This window comes from Felis catus, chromosome C1 (assembly GCF_018350175.1).
Source record: "Felis catus isolate Fca126 chromosome C1, F.catus_Fca126_mat1.0, whole genome shotgun sequence".
In the NCBI taxonomy this organism is placed as follows: domain Eukaryota; kingdom Metazoa; phylum Chordata; class Mammalia; order Carnivora; family Felidae; genus Felis; species Felis catus.
The window spans coordinates 16,919,735-16,941,109 of record NC_058375.1 but is presented as its reverse complement, the minus strand read 5'-3'; the positions used below and the strand labels follow the sequence as shown (position 1 = coordinate 16,941,109).

Below are 21,375 nucleotides of genomic sequence, written 5' to 3'. Positions count from 1 at the left end.
TCCTCATGTCTCCAGGTCCTACTACTGTGAGCATCCCACCTGTCCTGTGAAGACTTCCTGATTTTGTTCATGCTGCCCTTGCCTCAACACCTACAGGACTTGACACCTGCCTTCTCCCATTTAACAGCTGATCATAAAGTTCCTGATGACAACATCTTGTTCCTGGAATAAGCGTCCTGTCCCCCAGTTATGTGGAAAACACCTGAGATAGTCTCACTCAGGGCTGACCACAAAGTGAAGGCATCTTGAAGATTTGCCGAATTGTGGATGTGTAGGCCTTTCCTGCTCTTGACCTCTGGAGAGTCCAGGGTCCTGTGTAGACATCTGAATCAGCCACCATTGGGCTGGGAGCTGCCTTGGCCCGGTATCTCCGAGACCTTGCTCCCATTCCCTGGGAGATCAGAAAAAGGCCAGGAATTCTGGATCTTCCCCTCCCATCTGGCTGGCCACAGAGGCTCTGCCCAGCCCCCTTGGATACTCACATCCTGGTTGGTCATGTCCCAGTAGGGCCGTTCCCCGTAGGACATCACCTCCCACATGACGATACCATAGCTCCACACGTCACTGGCTGAGGTGAACTTCCGGTACTGGATGGCTTCTGGGGCCGTCCAGCGGATGGGGATCTTCCCACCCTGGGGAACACAATGAGGAAAGTTAATGGGTGAGAGGCTGATCCATGTGGTCTCTGCTCTCAATATTCCTCACCCTATGCCCTGTGCGTACCAGTCACACGAAGCCCCTCATTCTTTCTCAAACTCACCATGCTACTTTAGGCCTTGAGAATTTGCACATGCTGTTCCCTCTGCATGAAATGCCTTTCCTCACTCTGCTGTCTGAAACCCCCTTCTTATCCTTTAAGTATCTCTGAAAGTCTCTCCCTAAGTCCCAAGTGCCAAGGAGTTGCTCCCTCTTTTTAATCCTCCAACTGGGTCCTCGATCTCTGTCAGGGAGGCACTTGTCATACAGAGCAGTACTGAAATCATTTGCCCGTGTGCTTGCCTCTTCTTATGCTATAGATTCTGAGTTCTTCGGGCAGGGGCTTCGTCTTGCTCCTTTCTGTTTAAAACTCTTCAGCAGGGGACAGTCCTGAGTTTAGGCATTCCAGGTCTCCAAAATCAGCCCTGCCTGCCTCTCCAGTCTCACTGCCCACCACCTCCCCTCTTAGGGTCTGTGTTCCAGTCACAGCTTGGCTTGAGAACATGGCATCTGACAAACTTTTACTGGCCCTTCAGCTTTCAACTCGCATCTCACCCCCTCTGAGCAAGCCTTCCTGGGCCTCCCAAGACTGGTGTCCTGACTTAGAGCTCTGTTACCCCATGTTTCTCTGCACATCTGTGTCCCCCGCCAGCCTGTGAGCTCCAAGAGGGCAGAAACTGTGATTTATGCCTCTATGTCTCTTGGGTCCGGCACAGTGCTTGGCATGGGCAGGTGTCAGGGAAAAGGTATTGTAGGGAGAGATGGACACCTACGTATGTCCTCTTTCCTGGCACCACGACCCCGCTGTTCTCTGCCTCCATCTTACCAGCGCGCTGGTGTAGGTGGGGTCTGAGGTATCATCCTCCAGGAAGCGTGAGAGCCCAAAGTCAGACACCTTGCAGACCAGGTTGCTGTTGACGAGGATGTTGCGGGCGGCCAGGTCGCGGTGGACGTAGTTCATGTCTGCCAGGTACTTCATGCCAGCCGCGATGCCCCGGAGCATGCCCACCAGCTGGATGACTGTGAACTGCCCATCATTTTGCTTTGGGAGAAGTGGAGAAAACCCACAGTGAACGGGAGGGCATCAATCAGAGCTCTGGATCATCGGCACAACAGGAAACCAGAGCAGGACCCTGCTACCCTGGCCTCATGCTCCCTGTGGGAAGAATTCAGATGCTTGGGGGTCTGAGAGAGGCCCACGAGAGGCCAATTTCACGGTGGGGGAAAGAACATGGGCTTTGGAGTAGACGCAGCTGGTTTGACTCTGGCTCTGCCCTTTGCTGGCCGCGCAACCTTGGACAAGTGACCTAACCTCTTGAGTCTGTTTCTTCATCTGTGCATTAAATGGGGATAAGTTATATCCATCTCCCAGGGCTGTCTGAGTTAAATAAGAAGGCGCACAGAGGTATGTGCGTGGCACATAGGAGGTGCTTAAAAACGTTTGTTAAATGGCAACTAGTCTAGCAGCACGTTTCTATGCCTTTTGTCTAGCTGGTTAACTGTGATCTCCTGGGGGGTCTGAAAACTCTCCTCTCTTGGCCTTGTGCTCTGGACTCCTCCCACTAGCCCATATGGCTTTGGAGAAATCCAAAATCTGGTGAAAATCCTGGACTAGGGTTCAAGAGACCTGGTTCCAGTCCTGGCTCTCACCCTGACCCCCTAGGTAATCCTGGGCAAACCGTACCCATCTTTGAACCTCACTTTTCTCTCCTGCATAATGAGAAGGTTGGCTAAAAGCATAGATGATAACGGATTTCAGGCTGCGTGCTAACTTTGACGGACTGGTTGTGGTTTCCTAGATTGAAAGGATTCTGGGACTGCTACCTGGTTCAGGGGGACAGACTTCTGGGGTCATTAGCAATGTCTGCCACTGGTAAGAGGATGGAAAGAGGCAGCATACGAGCCCCTCCTGACACAGGTTTTCCCCAAGACCCCGTCAGGCTCTGACAACATGAAGTTATATCCACCACTCCTTTTCCTCCCCACCCATGGGCCCCTGGAACTCTTGGCTTTCCCTACCCGGAGGAAGGAGTCCAGGGAGCCATTCTCCATGAACTCAGTGATGATCATCACAGGCGTGCTCTTGGTGACAACACCCTCCAGGTGGATGACGTTGGGGTGGTCGAACTGGCCCATGATGGAGGCCTCGCTCAGGAAGTCCCGGCGCTGCTTCTCAGTATAGCCTGACTTGAGCGTCTTGATGGCCACAAAGATCTCTCTCTTGCCTGGCAGTTTTAGGTGGCCACTGCATACCTCACCAAACTCCCCTGGGACACACACACCAAGAAAGGCAGGATGTCACTTGCCAGCTGGAAATGTCACCTTCCCACTCCCTGTAACCTCTATTCCTGGGTCCTGAATGAACTTTTTCTCCCCAGTGGTCAGCTCATCCTCTTGACAAAGAACCCCTTTGTAGAATGTGGGGGCCCCCAAGGTCTCAGTAAACTCTCCACAGCTGCCCCATGGTATTTGGCTGGGTATGGGGTAAGGCTGTAGGGGAACCTGGGGGGATGGAGAGAGGGACAGGAAGGACACAGCACTAGACTGAGTCCAGAGAATTGGGTTCTAGACCTAGCTCAATCTCTGACATGATATGCAAGCTCCTTCCCAGCCCTGTGCCTCAGTTTCCTCATCTATCGATGAGGTAGTTTTCCTGGATGACCCTTGAGGGCCTTTCCCCCTTGGCTATTCTGAACCTTCAGGCCTTGGAGGGTCCTCTGAGGCTCCTACCCCACATGCTCCCCTCTGCCCCTAGAGTACTCCCCCCTCATGGCTGAGGCCATGGTAGAGCACCCACCACCTACCTGCTCCAATCACCTGCTCAATTTTGACACAGGAGATGTCAATTTCCTTGGCAAACTCCCGCACTGCCTCATTGGGGTCCTCATAGGTGAAAGGGTCGATGTAGATCTTCATGCCTGGGGTCACTGGGGGACAAGACCAGGCTTGGTCACATGCACAGAATCAAGATGTGGACAAATGGAAAGGCTACAGTTAGTCCCTCTGTAGAGGGAAATACACTCCCATATGGCCCCATAGGAACTGGGCAACCCTTTGCAGGTTACTTGACCTCTCTGAGTCTCGGTGAGCAGATGGGCACTGAGCTGAGTAGAAGGGTGAGGAGAACAGAGGGCTCGGCAGAGAGAGCAAATAGGTTCTAGCTCTTGTTCCAACTCTAATTGATTCGTAATGTCTTCCTGAAGGAGCTAAAAGACTGTCAGGGTTGTTTAGCAATGTCTACTATGGGTGTGGGCATAAAAGGATAGATAGGTTTGTCTCTCTTGTGTTAGAGAATCAGGGGGTGCAAAGAAAAGGAAGAGGAAGTCAAGAAGGAAGAGAGAGATTTGGAAGATATACAGAAAGAGGAGGCAGGAGTCCATGTTCTTGGGCAGCTGCTAAGGAGCCTTCCCTGTTTTTAAGGCTTAATTTAAGCATCCTCTCCCTTCAGGGAACTTCCTGGCTGCCTCAGCTCTCCCAGGCAGGCCCCAGAGCCTGGAGGGGCTGCCTACTCACTAGGGTCGGAGGACCCATCACTCGGCCCACTTCCCAGGTCCCCCACTAGTTAGTCTTAAACCATGCCGGATCTCAAATTTCCTGGTGATCAGCATGTGGCTGGACATGGGGCATATTAATTTGATTCTTGATTTGGATGTACTTTTTTATTTGATGCAGAAATTAAGGATGTAACTTGGATATCAAAGACCTAATTCTGATCCTAGCACTGAGCCAACAAAACACTTGGAAGGAAGGGAAAGGTGATCAATCCCATATTCTCCCTCCCAGATAACTCGTCTTCTGCTGCCCAGGCCTCCCTCTGGCTTCCCCAGCTCCCTGCCCACATTCTCCATTGCCCCAGGGGCAGCGACTTTGGAGGCAGCAACTCTAGGAGGAGGGGAGCTGGAGTCCCTGGACCATAGTAAGGCTTGGCTGGTTGGTGAATGGGGGCATCAATGCTGCTCAGCTGTGTGACCTTGGACATGTTAGTTGATCACTCTGTTTCTGTTGCAGATATTCCAGGAATCTAAAATTGGAACCTCTGACACACAGGTTGGCAAACTGGCCCACTGACCGCTTTGTAAATAAAGTTTTATTGGAACATAGCTGCGTGCATTCCTTTGCCTGGCACTGCTTTCAGCTACAGCGACCAAGTTGAGTAGTTAACAATAGAGACCCTATGGTATTTTTACTCTCTGGTCCATTACAGAAATGTTTGCCAACTACTGTTCTAATACATTAGCTGTTTTTTGGATTATTTATGTAGGTGTTTGTCTAGCCCTTTAATTAACTAATTAACTTATTTATTATTTATTTATTTATTAAGATTTTAAGTAATCTCCACACTCAACATGGGGCTCAAACTCACAACCCCGAGATCAAGAATTACATGTTTTACCAATTGAGCCAACCAGGGGTCCCTGTCTAGCGCTTTAGGTGAAGGTTTCTTCATTTGGGTCTGTGAACCACTTGACAGACCCAGGATGAGTTTGGTGGGACAGGGGAGTCTGGTAACCTCCCAAATGGAATGCATGTATGCATGTATGCATGTATGTATTTATTTATTTATTTTAGAGAGAGAGCACAAGTGGGGGAGAGGGGCAGAGACAGAGAGAAGGAAAGAGAGGAGAATCTTACTGGCTCCATGGCTCCATGCCCAGAGTGGGGCTCAACGTGGGGCTCGATCCCACAACTGTGAGATCATAACCTGAGCCAAAGTCAAGAGTGGGACGCTTAACCAATTGGGCTATCCAGGCACCCCTACTATTACCATTTTGAATTAGAAAAGTGACTCATACTCTTTATTTATAGTCTAAAAATTATGGAAATAAATATTGTGAAAGTTGAAGTTCTCCCCAAATCCATCCCCGAGTTTAGATTTTTCTGTTTTATAATTTTATATACACACGTGTACGCATATTTGTGTTTTTCTGGCCATAGGATCCAAAATTTTCAGCTGACTCAGAGGAGCCTGAGACCCCAAAAGAAATTAAGAACCACTACTTATAATTGTGGGAGCCTGGGTGGAGGGGGTGGGTGGGTGCATGGTCTTTCCTCGTTTTTCTCTCCCCTAGAATAATGCATAAAGTTCTACATGGAATATACACTCAGTGTCTATAGAGCTGAGCAGAATCCATGTGACAGAGATAAAAGACCCTTTGTGTCCAGCACTGGGCAGGCTCTTTCTATGGATTATCTCATTTTCTGCACCCAACAACTCTTGGAGGAAAGGATCACTATTTTCATTTCATGCATGAGGGAACTGCAGCTCAGAGAGCCTAAGTAACCTACCGAAGGCCACACAGCTAGAAAATGGTATAGCCAGGACTTGAATCCAGGCCTGTCAGATTTGAGCCAAGGGCCACTACTCTTAATCATCATGCCCGTGGCCTCCCAGATGCAATCCAACCGGATCTGGTCCATGTCTTCTCCTGCTCCTGGACTGTTCAGCCGTGACCCCTTCTCTGAGTCAGCCCTCCTCAGACTGGGGACATCGGCTCCTGGGAGATGCTCCCTTTCTTGCTCAAACTCTGAGCCTGGCCTGTGGTTCTTGGTGACTGACTTTCAACCTCCCTCCGACAGAACTGGGGGAAGCCCTTTCCGCCAGGCCAGCTGTGGAGGGAGGACAGGAATGGGTCAGCTCAGGGAGCTAAGGAGAAGCAGAGCAGGAGCTCAAAGCTGACTTGGGCACTGTCAGCCGATCACATGCCATCCCCAAGCCTTGGCCAGGAGTGTTGGTCAGGAGGGCTCTCTATTGCTTGCAGAACAAAGGCAAGTGCCTTCATCCGGCCTTCCAAACTCTCTGGGTTGGGCTCCAACTTCAGCTCCCTGATCCTCTACAGCAAAAAGGAAGTATTTACCCAGAGGTCCCACACACCTGATCATTTCTGTACTCTGTGCTTTTGTTCATGTGGTTACCCCCACCAGGAATGCACTTCTCTTCCTCTGTGTGTCTAGATCAAATGCCACCTCCTCCGTGAAGGCTGCCTAGATCCTTCTAGTGGAGATCCATGCTTTCTCTTCAGGCTCCCGAAGCCCTGTCTCTGCACCCACTCCTATGGCCGTGACATCTGTATGGCTCTCCTCTTTTATGGGGTCTGCCGGATATGCATGTCTACAGCTTCCTGCCACCCCTTTCTGGAACACTCTGCTGCCTGTGAGGGCTCGCTTTACCCTCTCTCCCTCAGGGGGACAGGGGTCATGTCTCTCTAGCTCATGCTAAATGCCAGAGCCTGACCCATAGAGCAGGCTCGAGAAATGCTTACTGAAAGAATAATAGCATTACCTATTGAAATGTCCTTTTTTCTCTTTCCACCTGTTTGCAGTCATGAATACCTTCGAGAATTTGCCAAAAGCTACGGATCTGCTCCTTGGAAAATTATTCACGTGTGTGTCACACTCCCATACCCAGCATACAGTTTTGGAATGCTCACCGGCCCTTGAAGCTCTTGGGGTTTGTGAACCCCCAATTACGAGCCCTCGCTCTAGAATGTTTTCTCTACAGTACACAAGTGAAGGAGCATTCAGTAGATGCTTAATAAACGCTTATTGATTGTATGGCTCTGAGTAAAACTGTCTCTGCTTCTGTGACCCTTTGGTTTCATCTCACCATTAATAACACAATCTACTCACAGTTCAGTGTGGATTCACCAGGCACTGGACCCCGGTACACCAGGCACTGGGTACTCCTCCTGACAACTCTGCCAGGTAAATGCTATTATTAGGCTGAGCCGTATGAAATTGTTAGTATTTGGCTGTTTACGACCTACAAACATGGCAATTTCATTGGGTCCAACCTAATATTATCCCCATTGTTTGGATGCGGACATTGAGGCATAAGAAAGTTTAGATGGCCTGCCCAAGGCGACAGCCCGTTGGGGGCTGAATCCAGGTCGTCTGGCTGTGAGTTGACACTTGTAACTGCCAGCTTACTATTTTCTTCCGGGTGCTTCCCCATCCTGTCTCCGGGAACGGAAGGTGATTATTCAAGGCCTGGCTCCCAGGACAGGTATTTGCTGAACTGAAGTTGGATAAGGATCTCCGCAGTCAGAGTCTTCAGAAAATACTGGTCTGCTGTTTGGATGAGTTATGACTGTCAGGACCTGCTGTCCTGGACCCAAATGGGAAATTCAAGTGGAAGGAGGAAGAACCAGACATTCAGAGACCAGGTCTGAGTTCTGGATCTGCCAGTAATAATAGTCACAAAAAAGCTGCGTTATGAGTTTGAACGGAGGATCAACCACTGTATTGATACAGCTGTGTGCCCTTTGGCAAGTTACTTAACCTCTCTGTGCCTCACTTTTTTTTCACATATAAAACGGAGATCATAAATAGCACCTACCTCATAAGGGGACTGCAAGGGTTAAACGAGAATCTTTTTAAGGGGCTAAGTATCGTAGTTGGCAAATAGAAAGCGCCGAATAATTGTTACCTGCTATACAGAAGAGTTGGCTATTATTAAATATTATTAGGAAGCACTTTAATATCCATTAATTCATTTAATCCTCACAATTCTGTGAAAGAAGCATCATTCTTGCTACTTCCCATATAAAGATGCCAAGGTTCAGAGAGGTTCGGTGGCTTTCCCAAGGTCACACAGCTGGCCAGTGGTAGAGCAGGGAAGAGAAACCAGGTTGGTCCCTCTGGTCCACATCCAGGTACCATGGACCTTGGTCCTCACTCAGCACCTGCTGGACGAGGGAACACATGAGCCGGTGAGGGTGACTTCAAGCCAGTCACACACATCTCCGGGCCTCAGCTTCCTCCTCTGTCCCGGCGACACACGGTTGCCGGGGGGTGTGGGACCCCAAGGCTGGCAGGGCTTTGAAAAAAACAAAGTCCTTTTTAGATTCAGGGAGCAGGAGTCTGAGCTTTAGAACATGTTGATCCATGAACAAATCCTGGGCTCTATTTTAAAAATAAATCCCTGCTGTCACCTGTTTCCTTGTTACCCACTCACACTCTAAATAGTGAGGCTTCCACATGGCTCCAGGTGACGAAGCATGTGAGCCACCTTCGTCCAGCTTCGTCCACCTTAGTCCACATTTAGTCAGGTGTGGACAGCACGGTGTGGTGAGGAGTGTGGACCTCCGTTCTGGCCCTGAGCTGCTTTGTGACCTCTCTGGGCCTCAATTCCCTCATGCTCAAAGTTGGCAGTTATAAGGATTAAATGAACAAATCTATGTACCGCATGAAAACAATTCCTGGGCATACTGTATGCATTTAGCTATATCTACAACCATGATTTCATTACTTGGAGAAGAGGAGGGGGTGATGTAATTTATGACTTTTATTTTTAATGTACAGGTGAATTTTTTATTTCGGTGTAGCTAAATTTGCCTTTTTTTTTTTTCCAGAGCTTTCCATTGCTTTTATGCTTAGAAAGTCCTTTTCTTTTTATAATTTTTTTCATGTTATTTATTTTAGAGAGAGAGTGTGCAAGCAGGGGAGTGGGGCAGAGGAAGAGAGAGAATGTTAAGCAGGCTCCACACTCAGTGCGGAGCCCTGGATGTGGGGCTCGATCCCATGACCCTGGGATCATGACCTGAGCCGAAGTCAGGAGTCAGATGCTCAACTGACTGAGCCACCCAGGTGCCCTGAAAGTCCTTTTCAATCCACATATCCATTACATAGTTACCGGAATTGTCTTCTGGAAATTTTAATGGTTTAATTATCTTTTACATTTATGTCTCAAATGATTTTTTAAGCTCAGGAACTTTTCCTTTAAATTGACTGTTACCCAGAGGCTGAATATCTAGAACTGCTCGACTCGGCTCTTTCTTGCACGCTCCACACATCCAAACCTGCAGGAAATCTAGTGCATCTACTTTTTGGAAAATGTCAGAATCCAACCGCCAACTGCTTCCACTCTGGTCTAGGCACCACATATCTTCCCTGGATTATTCCAACAGCCACCTCTCAGGTCTCCCTGCTTCTGTCCTGCTTGGCACCCTCCAGCCCCCTCAGTCCATTCTCCACACAGCGGCTAGAGAGGTCCTGTCAAAACTGTAACTCAGAGCACGTCAGTCTTCGGTTCAGACCCTCCTAGAGGTTCCCTATTTCACTCAGAATAAAAACCAAGGCCCTGCAATGGTGGACAAGAATCTGCATGTTGCAACCCCTCATACCTGCCCCTCCTGCCTCCTCACTCTGCTCCAGTCACATTAACCTCCTGGCTGTTCCTGAAACCTGCCAGGCACATTCCAGCCTCAGGGCCTTTGCACTGACTGTTCCTTCTGCCTGGGAGGCCCTTCCCTCAGGTATATCCACGCAGCTCACGCCCCTAGCTTGTTCGTGTCTTTGCTCACCTGAAACCCTCTTGAGGCCAACTCTGACTGCCCTGTTTGAAAAGGCAGCCTTGACCCTGCAACTCTGGATCCATCGCCCTGTTCTACTTTGCCTTTTGTTCTAGGACACCATGCGCTTTTCTCTAGGACATCATGCGCTTTTCTCATTTATTACCTGTGTTTTTTGTTGTTGTTGTTCCCTGTCCCTTCACCAGAGTATAAGTTCCACAAGGGTAGGGATATGTGGTTTGCTTACTCGTGTATCCCCAGCACCTAAAACAGTGCCTGAAGTGGCTACCGGAAGAGTCACCTCTTGGGCCAGAGCCTGGGGTCCTCATCATCTCATTTAACTCATGTGTTTATTGTGCAAATATGTATCTAGTGTCTTCTATGTGCTGGGCAGTGTGCTGGTGTTGGGGGGCAGCAGTGAGTGTCAGACACACTTTCTGGTCTCCAGATGTTCCCGCTATACTGTTGGGGAGACAAGGAAACGGCCATCACGGTGTGGCCAGGTAAGGGAGCGCTGTGCAAACACAGATGGGGCCCTGAAGCCAGGGCGGGATGGGGGGGTGGGGTCCGGGGAGGCCCCTCAGAGCGGTTTGTATGTGCCGCGGCTGAGGAAGAGGGGAGAGTTACACAGGTTAAGAGAAGGCGGGGGATGCCCCAGGCAGAGGGGGCAGCATGTGCAGAGGCTAAGAGGGAAGAGTGAGCTTGGCCCATTCAGAGAACAGCCTAACGTTCAGTCTGGCTGCGGCATGGTGGGAGGCAGTGGAAGGAGGCTGGGGAGGCTGCTGGGAACTAAGAGTGAGGGGCCCAAGGGCGCCGGCCCAGCTGGGGTGTACGTACTGTGGCCACTGGTATAGTGCTGCAGCTTGTCCGTGTACTCCGAGTCAGCACGTTCAAACCCCCGTCTTCTGGAACAAGAGCAAAGGGCTGGAGCCACCTGGAAGCCCCCGGGGAGCTGGGAGCCACAGTAGGTGATAGGAAGAGGGAGGGCAGGCCCTCAAAACCACACCCCTGCCAGGGGGCTCCCTGCCTGCCCCTGGCCTAGCAGCCTCACCCCTCCTGGCCGCCCTCATCCCTTTCCACCTCTCCCACCTCAAATCCAGGCTCACCATTTCCCCATCCCCTCTCCAGCCACGCCCTTTGAAAGTTATCGCCCATGGCCCCAGACATCCCAGGGGCTTCTGTCCATCTGACCTTACAGCCCAGTCTGTTATAAAGTGGGGATCTAAGGAGGAAGAGAGGGTCTTTGCATGATGCCCTGCAGAAGTCAGGAACAAGTCCCACCTCCTGCCTGGGCACATGTTGTGCCGGCCACCTGGGATGTCCCTTCCCCTTCCCCCACCTCCTCCCATCTACATCCTTTCTGTCTTTCCTGCCACCAAAGCCAGTGGGCCTTATCTGAGCTCCTCAACCTCCCCTCTGACACCCCACTTGTGGCCCTAGTCATGTAGGGGCCTCAACATGTAGTCATGTTCTGAGCCCAGAGGGATGTAGCCAATGGCAGCCGTTTAGGTAGGAGGCAGGGTATCCAGGCCTGTGCGAGCCTCTCCCTGGCCCTGGGGATGATGGGAATATCTCCTTGGCTCACAGACGCCATTCAGGAATGGTTGAATAGGTGCTCAGCCAGCCCTGAAAGGGGCCGGAGACACCCACCCACCTGTTACACACAATGGCGATGACGACCACAGCAATGAGGAAGACCAGGCCGGCCGCCGAGGAGCCGATGATGAGTGGCAGCTTCTCCTGGATGCTTGTCTGGTACTCGGCTGGGGGAGAAAGCACGTTGTTGTCAGCCTGGCTCTGGGAGTCCTAATGTTCCCCACCTGGCTGGGTCTCCTAGGATCCCCAGATTCTGTTCCTGCTCCTGATAGAGCACCTGTCACGTGCCCAGATGGAGAACTGGCCGGTACTCGCTCAGAGGTAACCTTGGACAAGTCCGTGGACTGCTCCAACCCTCAGTTTCTCATCTATGAAATGGGCATTATACCTCAATGTTGACGTGAAAATCAACAATGATAAGAAGCTGACTTATAACTACAGAGAGGCAGTTATAAGCACGGACTCTGAGGCCAGACCCCCTGGGTTAAGTGGCAGTACCACTTACTATCTGTGACTTCTGGTAAAGAGACTTACCTCTCTGTGGCTTAGTTTCCTCATCTGTAAAGTGGGGAGATTAACAGTTCCTAGCTCATAGGATTGTTGTGTAAAGCACTTAGAAGGACATGTGGCAGGTAGCAACCACTCAGTAAATATTAACTATTATTGTTATTGAGTATTTTATATTTTAGTGACTGTGCTAAGTATGTTATGTATCTTGTTTGATTTTCAGAACAATCTTGTGATTCGGTGCCGAAGATCACCCCATTTACAGATGTGGGAAGCGACACTTAGCGATGCCGTGACCTGCATGTGATCACACAGTTACAAAGCGGCCAAAGCCAGCATTTGAACCGAGGTCTGTTTGACCCAAGGCCACGGGCTTATATGAGATAATGCATAAAATGCACTCAGCATTGGTCTGCCTTTTGGAAACCACTCAGTACATTTTCAATGCCATCAACACCATCATTGTTTTTAATTTTATTATTATTACTTCTCATGTACTTCCATGACCAGACAGGAGCTCATTAAAGTCAGGGACCAGATAAGTCCTGGGTCCTTAGCACCAGCACATATTTGTTGAGTTAGTAAGGAAAGCATCTCGGGACAGTCCCCCAAGGCTCCAGGTCAATGACACTCATCCAACATGCAAGAGGTCTACAAAGGTGAAAATGCTGGCCACGAGGAAGTGGGGCTTTATAGAGGAGGTACCGTTAGCGTCCTGGAAGAGATGGTAAAGCCATTAGGGAGAATTTTTGTGATAAAACAAGAATTCATGGGTCTAAGCCTCTGAGACATTCAGCTAGGCAAAGGCCAAGGCCCATGGCCAGTGATTGAAGCTGATGCTAAGAAGGGATGCTGGAGTCTGGTTATAAGGAAAGCTGCCTTGGGGCTTCATTGGTTGGTGAAAGGGCTCCCAGACTCACAGCAGTGACAACTATGACATTAACTATGATTTAGCGAGCGCTAACTACATGTGAGAGCTACGGCCAACCCTGTGCCAGGTTCCAGATATTTATCCCCCATCTTTACACTAATTTGATAATGATGATGATGTTGACAATGAGATAGCTGTTATCATCCCCATTTATAGATGAGAAAATGGAGACTCAGAGAGGTAAGGTGAGTTGTTCAGGGCCACACAGTTAGGGCTGAATCAGCACTGTAATTTCTCTGTCTGGCTGGCATCAGAGCCCGTACTCTTAACTCTGCTGTTCCTCAAAGACTATTAGAATAGGAAGGGTACTTAGAGACCATGTGGTCCCGCAATGGGAGACACACAGCACATGGGCTGCAACCTCCCATTTTCTTGTCCAGGGCAGACATCACTAATCCATCCCAGCACTTCTTGCTGCTGAACTTTAGAATTCTTCTCAATCCAACTGCAAGTCATTGGAGGAGTGTACGGATGAAATAGGTGTGCTCTCAAAGACTGAATATGATGCTTTCATTTTGTGGATGAGAAAAATTTGGACCAGAAAAGGGAAGTGACTTGCTCAGAGTGTGTCTGCAAGTTAGGGCTGAGCTCCTGAGAGTCCTGTGAAAGGGAGTGGCTGACACGATAGCAATGGAGGAGCCCATATGCTTTCCAAATCACAGAAAATAGCACCTCTGTATGACTGGTTCCCAACCAGCAGGGAAGGTTAACATCTAGAAGAGGGGGTGCCTTTTCTAATTTGTGCAAAGGCACGTTGAAGGAGCAGTTGCCTTTACATGTATTCTGTTTGTGGAGTCAGTGCCCGCCTCTTGCCCTCTGGATGCTGCTTACCTTCTGTCATGGTCTGGAAGTACATCTTGCCACTGTAGCGCCCGTAGCCTGCCACAGTGCGTGCCCGCACCTGGAAGACATAGATGGCGCCGGCTTTGAGGCCCTGCACAGTGACCGTGTTGGTGGGGCTTTTTATGGCTGTGGCGTTGTACTCACTGAGCTCCTGCCGAGGAACAGAGAAGACCATTAGCAAGGTTGTTGCCCACGGTGGGCCCAGAGCCCAGTGCCCACTCCTGCCACTTGTGGTGGTGGTGGGGGTTGGTCACTGGATAAACATCTGTGGTTTCCAATTCTTCATTCTCTCCCTGTGACTAAATTGCACACCCACACTTTTTGCATGTGACTTCCCAACACCTCCCACAAAAGAAGGCAGAGTGTATTTCTCTTCCTTGTGGATGCCAGATTTGTCCATGGTCTTGTTTTGGCCCATGGAACATTCTAGAGGACATGATGCAAGCAGAGGTTTTATATGTGCTTGTTCAGTTGGCTTGGCCTCTTGTGCTCCTGCCTTCTGCCATGATGGGACTTAACCTGGGTAGCGGCTGGTTCCAGAATGAGAAACATGTAGGGAAGATCTTGACCTAATTCCTATGCTGAAACAGGGCCACCTCAGTTGACTTGCAGACTCCAACCAATGACCAAGAAAAATAGCCACTTGGAAGCCATCGTATTTAGGGGATTGTGTATTTTGCAGCATTATCCTCAGTGATAGCTGACTGATACACAGATGCTGAGGGGTCACTATGTGCAGACTCTGAGGTCTAGGTTGTGAGTTCTTGGGAGACAGCAGGAAGAGGGCCTCCCTTACCCACTTCTGCAGCTACTTCCCTGCCCCATGCCTTGATAGGTTAAGTGCAAGGACCCCTGTTCAGCCACAGCACACTCAAGTGAGGCAAGATTTAAGGCCCAGACAGGGAAAATGATGCTCAAAGTCACATATTAGTTGGTGGCTGCTTTGGGACTCAAAAGCAGGTTCGTAGGGGTGCCTGTGTGGCTCAGTCAGTTAAGCATCTGAGTCTTGATTTTGGCTTAGGTCATGATCTCACAGTTTGTAAGTTTGAGCCCTGTGTCAGGCTCTGCATTGATAGTGCGGAACCTACTTAGGATTCTCTCTCTCCCTCTCTTTCTCTGCCCCTACATCCCTCCTCAAAATAAATAAATAAGCTTAAAAAAAAAAAAGAAAACAGTGGAGTACATGGAGCTACCTCTAATGTCCAAGGCTTTGAGTACCCAGGACCTAATGTTCTTTCCTTTGAGAGATGCAGAATACCAATTCTCTCTTTTTTTTTTTTTTTATAATTTTTTTTTTCAACATTTATTTATTTTTGGGACAGAGAGAGACAGGTCATGAACGGGGGAGGGGCAGAGAGAGAGGGAGACACAGAATCGGAAACAGTCTCCAGGCTCTGAGCCATCAGCCCAGAGCCCGACACGGGGCTCGAACTCACGGACCGCGAGATCGTGACCTGGCTGAAGTCGGACGCTTAACCGACTGCGCCACTCAGGCGCCCTCTTTTTTTTTTTTTAAGTTTGTTTGTTTGTTTATGTATTTATAAAAAAATCTTTATTTATTTTTGAGAGAGAGACAGACTGCAAGCAGGGGGGGAACAGAGAGAGAGAGAGACACAGAATCCAAAGTAGGCTCCAAGCTGTCAGCACAGAGCCCAACGCGAGGCTCGAACCCACAAACAGTGAGATCATGACCTGAGCTCAAGTCGGTCACTTAACCAACTGAGCCACCCAGGTGCCCCCCGTTTTTTAAATGTTTATTTATTCTTTGAGAGAGAGAGACAGACAGAGTGTGAGGGAGGGAGGGGCAGAGAGACAGGGAGACACAGAATCGGAAGCAGGCTCCAGGCTCTGAGCTGTCAGCACAGAGCCAGACGCGGGGCTGGAACCCACGAACTGTGAGATCATGACCTGAGCCAAAGTCGGACACTTAACCGACTGAGCCCCCCAGGCACCCCGCAGAATGCCAGTTCTGACCTGAGCACTGCCCAGGGTGACCCAAGGAGCACAGGACAAGGCACAGATTAGCTGCTGTGGGAATGGGGATGTGGTTGAGTTGGATGCAGCTGTCTGCCAATCTAGATGATGCTCATTCGGGCATCTGTCAGCTACCCTTCAAACTTTCCCCAAACACCCTCTTTGCACTTGGCCCTGGGGACTCCAAGGGACTAAGGCACAGGCACTGGGTTCACAGAGCTCAGTTCAGGAAAACAGTGTGGAGACTTCAACCTTGAGGATCATGAACCCCTCTGAGAAGTTGATGGAAGCTAGGAGCCTTTGTGCAGAAAAATGCCCACCTGATTGTATGTGCCAATCATACACACGTGCAATGCACAGAGCCCTTGCAAAAACTCTCTCAAAACAATTAAATTCAGTGGGTGCGGGGCGCCTGGGTGGCGCAGTCGGTTAAGCGTCCGACTTCAGCCAGGTCACGATCTCGCGGTCCATGAGTTCGAGCCCCGCGTCGGGCTCTGGGCTGATGGCTCAGAGCCTGGAGCCTGTTTCAGATTCTGTGTCTCCCTCTCTCTCTGCCCCTCCTCCGTTCATGCTCTGTCTCTCTCTGTCCCAAAAATAAATAAACGTTGAAAAAAAAAAAAGGGGGGCGCCTGGGTGGTGCAGTCGGTTGAGCGTCCGACTTCAGCCAGGTCACGATCTCGCGGCCCGTGAGTTCGAGCCCTGTGTCAGGCTCTGGGCTGATGGCTTAGAGCCTGGAGCCTGTTCCGATTCTGTGTCTCCCTCTCTCTCTGCCCCTCCCCCGTTCATGCTCTGTCTCTCTCTGTCCCCCAAAAAAATAAATAAACGTTGAAAAAAAAAAATTCAGTGGGTGCAATGTTATTACAGGAATCATAGCATGGAAGTTAAGATCACAAACTGGGAGGGCGCCTGGGTGGCTCATTCGCTTGAGCATCCAACTCTCGCTTTCAGCTCAGGTCATGACCTCAAGGGTGGTGAGACTGAGCCCCGCATTGGGCTCTGTGCTGACAGTGTGGAGCCTGCTTGGGGTTCTCTCTCTCCCTCTCTTGCTGCGCCTCCCTGGCTCATGCTCTCTTTCCTTCTCTCAGAATAAATAAACTTAAAACAAATGTTAAAAAAAAATCACAAACTGGAGCCAGACTTCCTGGGTTCAAGTCCTGACTCTATTACTTATTATCTTTGTGACCTTGGGCAAGTTTCTTAACCTCTCTTGCCTCCTTTTCTTCATCTGTAAAATGGGGACAATAATAATGGCAGCTACCTCCGAGGATTGTTTAGAGAATAAAATGAATCCATATGTATAAAATGTGGATATTGGTAGTGTAAGCACAATGAGCATGGGACCTCACCTGGGTGGGGGACATCGGGTGAAGTCCAGGAAAGCTATCTGCAGAGTGGGGCTTACGTAATGGAATTTTAAAGAACAAACAGAAGTCACCCACGTCAAAAAGGGGGAGGGCATTCTTGGGCAGGAGCACCAGGTGCAAAGGCAAGGAGGTGAGAAATGGGATGTGGGGGCTGGACAAGGGCTGATCTGCAAGTGCCTCCTCCCAACCCCCTCACCCTTCCCAGGGGGCAGCAGCACCTGGGAAGCCTCTTTTCCTGAGTCCGCTCCTCTGCCCCCTCCTCCAGGAAGCCTGTTTGACCTCCCAGCCAGATGTGCCTCCCCTCCTCTGAGCCCTGGAGCACTTGCTGTGGACGCCCCAGGAGGGGTTTCTGTTCCACCCCCTTATCCTGGGCTCAGGCTGATCTCACAATCTTGACTGTAAACTCTTGAAGGAAGTGGCTGTGTTTTGTTTCCCTGTACTGAGCACAGAGGCCTGCACAAAGAGACCTGTTCCAATGCCCCCAGGGTAAAGGCTGTACTCCTGAGCTTGGCTTTCCAGACCCTTCATGACTTGCCCTTTGCCAGTCTTGCCTGCCACCCCCCCCCCCCCAAGGGTCCTCCAGGCTCCAGTCAAATGCTTCCCTTCCCTTTCTTGGCAGGACTGCCAGATTTAGCAAATAAAAATACAAGATGCTCAGTTAAATCTGAATTTCAGATAAACAATGAATAGGGCGTTTTTTTTTGTATAAGTTTCCCCCATGCAATATTTAAAACATACTTATACTAAAAAATTATTTAAAAAAATTTAAATGTAATTGGTGTCCTATATTTTATTTGGCAACCCTACCTTCCCTGGACACTCTGACACTTTGCAAGTGCTGTTTCTTCTATCTGAAATATCCATTCTCCATCTGCCTGGCAGTTCCCTATTCATCAAGACTCAGTACAACTACCACATTTGCTGCAGAGACTTCCCAGATGTCCCAGAAAAGATTTGCAGGTCCGTTTTCTCCTCTCCCACCTGTTGTTCCGATATGCACGTGTCTTCTCGAAGGACTGTGGGTTTCCTGAGGGCAGACACCTTGTCCCATCCATCTCCGGGACCCCCAGGCTCAGCACACAGTAGGTGCTCACTAACTACCGCCAGCGACAAATGAAAAACAGGATAGACCGTTCAACAACCTACGAACCCAGGTTGCAGTACCAAGCTTGCCCACTAGGTGCCACCAGCCAACACGGAATCTGCTCGGATTCTGCAGCCTGAGTGGGTGGGTGTCCACTCAGAGAGGATGGAAGTTTTAAGTTCCAGATTGTAGGATGGCGATGCGAGCTAACTGCCAGTGGCACAGGTGCCTCAGATTGAGGAAAGAAACTAGCAGATCCCTTCTCTAAAGCGGGAACAGGACAGAGCGGGGGATTGGGAAGTCATTTCAAAGGCAGATTCTTCCACTTGCTTGCATTGTGACCTTGGGAAAGACTCGTCCCTCCCCTGAGCCCCTGTTTTCTACTTCAGGAAAGGAACACTAAATGCCAACCTCCCAGGGCTGTTGTAAAGATGAAATGTGATCAGGCAGTGTCTGGCACAAAGGAGCTGCTCTAGAGCCCCCTACCTCCTCCCTCGTGGCTGGAACACCTTTACCTGAATAAGGACTAAGCACTGACAGGTTAGGAGAAGACATCTAGTATGAAATCTACCAGTCCTCAGCTCAAAAATCCTTACCCCAAGACTATGGGCCAATGAGGCACTGGGAGCATTTCTTAAGCCCTATGAGACTCGGTCTTCTCATCTTTAAAATGGGATAAAATACTACAGGCCACACAGAGTGGGTATGGAGATTCAACAGGAAAAAAAAAACCGGGCAAAGCTTTTAGTATCGTTTCTGGTACACATAAGGACTTCACAAACATTGGCCATCACAGTTATCGATGCCACGACAGAGCAAGCCTTCCTCAATGGTCATTAAATGGATGAATGGATGCAAGAATAAATGAGTGAGTGAATAGATCTCTCCACGTAGGTACCACTCCACGTACACTGGGCAGAGACCTATGCAGCCTGGACTTTCACTGTTCATCCCCGCCTCCCCCACCTTCTCTTCCCCTTTGCTCTGCCAGCTAAAAATTTCTGTTGAATAAACACCAATCGATGAGGCCTATAGGGACCTGTCTGCCATAGGTGGCCTCACAAATGAATCTTCTCCCGGAGCTCTGGGGGAGCCAAAGGGAGCACGAACCTGTGTGCTTTGGTGCAGCTGCCAAAGGAGGCCACCTCCCCCAGGACGCTGGAACCGATGGAAACAGCCAGCCCTGGTCTGGCCAACACCATTTGTCAGCGGCATCCAGGAGCCTTCCAGCAAAGTGGTTTTTTAGCTCCGGGCTCCGGGCAGGCTGGGAAATCCCAGTGGAGCTGGGGAAAGGCCAAATGGAGAGCCCGCTCCAAAAAGAGCCCTTTCTAAAGAAGGAAAAGATAGTGGCGGTGGGGCCCACACGGGACTGCAAGGCTCAGTGCCTAACTTCCCTACCTGGGAAGATTTGGAGCATTCATTAAAGAGATCAATTGCAGGCATCAGGACTTGTCAGAAGCCATCTTGCATCCTGGAGGTCCCTCCCTGATGGGACAGCCAGGTTGACCTAGGAAGCCTGAGAGGTTGGGGACCGAGACTGCTCCTACCCCTGTGCTGGCATCTCCTCTGGCATTTTCATCAACTCCTTTTTCCTCCTCCCCTTAATTCTGCCACACTCTCCTGATTCTATCCGTCCATTTCTTTTTCCTCTGCACACTCCCCTGTCTGTTCTTGGCTATACCTTTCCACTCCTGGCGAGCACCATACCTACACCTGCAAATCGCGAACCCACACTGGCCCCAGGAAAAGGCACCACCATCCACTGGGAGTTGTCCTTCACACTTCCCTGGTCCCCTGAGTTTCAAAAGGTTGTCTGAATCTGTAGGCCTCTCGCCATCTGTGCTGCCGGCCCTTACTCCATCATGCCACTATCATTTCTCACTCGGTGTCCCACGAGAGCCCTCAAAAGGGTCTGTGTCTCCAGGACCCCCTTATATACTCTGTTTTCCACACAGCAAGATACAGGGATCTTAAACGTAATCTGAGTCAGATCACATCATTCCAGAACCTTCCACCGGCTTCCCATAGTACTTTAAATTGAATCCAGACTCCAAAGGCATGGAAGGCCCACCACAACCCAGCCCTGCCTCCCTCTCCAACTCTTTCCCCGCTAATCTCTCCCTTGTTCATTTTGCTCCTCCACACTTGCCTTCTCCTGCCCCAGGGCCTTTGCGTGTCTTGTTTCTGCTGTCTGGAATGACTTTGCTCTCATCACTTGTCTGTCTGGTGAACTCCTAGCAACTTTTGAGGCTCAGCTCAAATGTCACTGGAATGAAGACTTCCCCTCACTTATACTCAGACCATGGGTCCCTCCTTGGTGCCTTGACAGATCTTTGCCTGCCCTTCTGTGACTGTGTCACACCCGTCTCATGGCTATTTGTGTCTGGAGGTGTCTTTTCCCCTGGGCGGTGAAGGCCCTGAGGCCTCTGGGCATGTCTGGCTAATCTCAGTACTCCCAGCACCCAGCCCAGGGCCCAGCCCAAAGTTGGTGACAGCGAATATTGAATGAACCAGTGTCCATCTCTCCCATTGGCAGATTCCAGGCTGCCCCTCACTGCACCCCAGGCCCAGCAGGAGGGGCTGACAGGGTAGCGCCATGTCTCATCACAGCTGTACCTGAGGCTTGTCCCTCTCTCGCCATGTGTATCTAAGATCCCTCCTCAGAGCCTGGCCCTGTCCACCCTTTAACAGTCATCCCAGAAGCACCCCTGGGAGGGTGAAAGGGGAGGGAGGAAGCCGGAGAGCCAGGCGAAGAGTGAGAACGCAGGCCCAAATCCTGTTTTCTCTGCCACTTAGCAGCTGGGTGGTCTTGAACAGGTCACACACCTTCTCCGTGCCTCAGTTTCCACTCCCGTCCAGGGGGGTGAATGGCCTTGCCGCAAGGAGGAACGAGACGACGGAGGTGGCGTGCTTGGCACGTGCTCTGTGCTCATGAAACGCGAACAGGTGGTGGCCGCGGCCGCTGCAGGGCTTGCTGGGCCTGCCACCTCGGCAGGGGCCTGGGGATGCGGGGCAGCGGCAGAAAGTAGGGCAGAGCCGCCTCCTGGTTCACACCTCCATCAGCCTCCACAGCCCCTCCCACCTCGGTAG

At 50.4% G+C, this 21,375-nt stretch overlaps 1 protein-coding gene across 5 annotated transcripts in view; it reads right to left on the bottom strand.

The window, feature by feature from the left end:
• The window catches only part of EPHB2 (EPH receptor B2), a 196,438-nt gene that overhangs the window by 10,920 nt on the left and 164,143 nt on the right, over positions 1-21,375 (bottom strand). Inside the window, exons 7-13 of one of the 5 annotated variants that reach the window (XM_045035274.1) lie at positions 13,852-13,921; positions 11,641-11,749; positions 10,824-10,891; positions 3,501-3,641; positions 2,716-2,963; positions 1,523-1,738; positions 483-632 (exon numbers count right to left, since the gene is read on the bottom strand). In XM_045035274.1, the coding sequence (XP_044891209.1) occupies positions 483-632; positions 1,523-1,738; positions 2,716-2,963; positions 3,501-3,641; positions 10,824-10,891; positions 11,641-11,749; positions 13,852-13,921 (1,002 nt within the window). Of the gene's footprint in view, positions 1-482; positions 633-1,522; positions 1,739-2,715; positions 2,964-3,500; positions 3,642-10,823; positions 10,892-11,640; positions 11,750-13,851; positions 14,015-21,375 lie in introns of all 5 variants that reach the window. The other 4 variants (XM_045035271.1, XM_023258287.2, XM_045035272.1 and 1 more) reach the window with 4 other exon arrangements.